Source organism: Priapulus caudatus, unplaced genomic scaffold (assembly GCF_000485595.1).
Source record: "Priapulus caudatus unplaced genomic scaffold, Priapulus_caudatus-5.0.1 Scaffold178, whole genome shotgun sequence".
NCBI lineage: Eukaryota > Metazoa > Priapulida > Priapulimorpha > Priapulimorphida > Priapulidae > Priapulus > Priapulus caudatus.
The window spans coordinates 342609-345567 of NW_014577239.1; the positions used below are offsets into that span (position 1 = coordinate 342609).

The following is a 2959-nucleotide window of genomic DNA, read 5'->3' on the forward strand; positions in this document are numbered from 1 at the left end:
TGTGTGTGTGTGTGTGTGTGTGTGTGTGTGTGTGTGTGTGTGTGTGTGTGTGTGTGTGTGTGTGTGTGTGTATGGGACGTGCGTGCGGGTGTGCGTGGTGTATGCGCGTGTGCATGCGAGTGTGAGGGTATAGTAAGTAAGCAGTTGGTTTTTTGCGTGTGCGCAAATACTGCCAGGAGATTCTAGAACAATGTAGCAAACGGAAGGATAATATCACATACAGCAATGTGGTTATCTTTAAGCAATGTTCTTCACTAACCTTACAGGTTTTAATAACATCAAACAATAAACCGAATCTACGTGTGGCAGCACAGTTTGTACAACCTGTTCTGCTCGGAGTGTCATAGGAGAGCGTATATGCGTATGTCGTATTTGTCATAGATGCAAGCAGAACATGTTGGTTTGTATCTGCACTTTAAAGCCGCCCCAGGCCTGCTCTGTACCGTTATAGACAACAGGGGGCCAGACCGAATAACTTTAAAATCTAACATATACTGTATGTGTGGTTCTTAAGACCAGCCCGTGGCTTATTGCTGTAGTATCGCACCCGATACTTTTTAGCTTGGCATAAACTCGGATCACTCGTTATGAACACAACCGTGATCTTAGTTTATCAGACAACGTCTATTCTAACGACTGTATTTTATATTATTGTATCGAGTCCAACCACGCAGCGAAGAACGCACGTATTATTCGTCTTCCGAATTTTATTGTTATTACACTAACGAAATAAAGTGGGCTAGATACTAAACAAATAATTAGTGTGATCAATGTAGAAATCATAACATTGGGTAGAGTGGTTAATGGAGAAATTACAATATTACGCAACAACAAGTCTGTCTCGGAATGCGGACGCGGTATTACCACACGAATATCCAACGTGTCCATCTCCCTGTGTGTTTCACAATGACTCACTGTAGATAAATTGTGTGCAGATATTATAATATTATTAGTATGGTTACAAACATGCACCTGTTAGAGAGTGTGTGTAAACGCTCGCGAGCGTCTTTCGCCAACCTGAGTCGGTTTTAATAGGCACTCAATATTTATTTCATTGTCTATATAATACGCGAACTACTTAGGCCGGATTGTAAATTTGATCGTAAAACGTCGCCGCAAAGTAAACACGCCCGAAATCGTGTTTGAACAGACAATAGCGACGATAAAGCCGCTTAAAGCCTATCAGCATCACGCGAGACTAATTATAATGCGTCACCGTTTAATGACGCTGGAATGGCGTGAGGGGTGACAAATGAACGGCTAACATGACACAGTGCTGTTCCTCGCTGCAGCCCCGCGCACATCACATTATACACATGCATGCCGCGCATGGTCAGCAGCTATTGCGTGTAAAGACCGCTTATCAGAGGGCGAGGGGGTCGTGAAATCCACCCAGCGGCGTTCAGGTTATTGCGCGTTGCGTATAGAGCTTACACACATAAAGCGTAGGCGACGCGCGACTCTAACTCGATCGTAACAAAAAGTGTGTGGTTCTTTTCTCCATATCATAGGGACAGTTCGTGAGCGACTCGGTCTGCAGCAAGCTCGCGGACGCTGCGTGAATTTCATCTTCGACCCAGAGGTTCGCACACGAGGCGGCGTGACGAACTTCAGCAATTACGACAACGCTAGCGACAACAGCACGTCGCCTGCGATCGCAGGTGTGCTCTCATCGCGCATGCGCGCGCATGTGTTTGCCTAGGCTCGGAGCGACGGACCCGGTGGCGTTCGCTCGTTCTTTCCTCCTATTTTTTATATCCGGCCCATCATGCTTGGATCTCTACTACGCTCGTTTTTGTGCGCGTTCTCTCTCTTACATTCCATTTCACGCGCGCACTTTCGCGCGCTCTCTCTCTTTCAATCGATCTATCCCTCTAGTTAACTGTTTTCTTTGCTCACTCACTCTTTTGGTCTGTCTGTCTGTCTGTCTGTCTCTCTGTCTGTCTAACACGTACACGGACACGTACACGCAAACGGACTCACGCATGCCAACACGCACAACGTCACAGAGCATGCATTCTGCGTATAGTCCTACTGCTGCATACAAAGTATGGAGCGTATGCGCGCGCACACTGCATGCGCCACAACGTGAGCGAACGTATTAGTCACGTCATCAATTAAACATGGCGCGTTACGTCCCGTCGTTCTCTCGTGTGTTCTTTCTGCATTGTCCTGTTTCTATGTCATCGTCGAACCATCAGCGTAACGCGTAGCGGCAGTCGAACGCAGATCAATTGTGAGGATGTGCACACGCCTGCGTCGTGCGCAGCATCCCCGCAGGCCTGCGCACGCACCAACCGGCCATCTCGCCAGATCTGCGAGCGCATGGTTTCAAACAAGCGTGGTCACGACAAAGGAAACAGCGCGGCCACATAGGCCATTACACGTATTACCTTGCGGTAATGCGGAGCACTTACTGTAACGAACAGTAACCGTCAGGGGCAGATCCTCGTAGAGCCGACGAGCAATAGTGCAACACCCGAAGGATTTGCTATTTCGTCCTAGACGATTTGATTATGAACGTTGTTTAGACAAATACGAAGCTAACAGCTCCTTACTTGCGTCACGTCGATCAAGAAAAAACTCATTTCAAGAAAGGCGAAATCGTACATTTTATATTCGATTTTGTCGCGCGCGCGCTCTTGCGCTGTGCTGCGCGGTTGTGTACCGCCCCTGATGAACATGCATGTCTACGAGAGACAGAGCGGCCGAATTCTCGCTGCGTCGTGCTGGGAAGAGCGACTTTTTCCCGCGCTCGCTAAATGTTACAGGGCACGCAGTGAGCGCGTAGCCATCGATCGAGACGAGGCAATGCCCGCGCGAATTCTATATGTAGCGCTCAAATGATATAGTTTCGCATTTTATAATCGAAATGATTATTTTACAAGGTGCGATAATATACAATGCAATATGTTGATGCATATATATATATATGTGTGTGTGTGTGTGTGTGTGTGTG

The 2959-nt window shown here is 47.4% G+C and overlaps 1 protein-coding gene across 1 annotated transcript in view; it reads left to right on the forward strand.

Annotated features, from left to right (window-relative positions):
• The window catches only part of LOC106806764, a 21191-nt gene that overhangs the window by 3269 nt on the left and 14963 nt on the right, over positions 1-2959 (forward strand). Inside the window, exon 2 of the mRNA XM_014808825.1 lies at positions 1512-1661. Within this exon, the coding sequence (XP_014664311.1) occupies positions 1512-1661 (150 nt within the window). The remainder of the gene's footprint in view (positions 1-1511; positions 1662-2959) is intronic.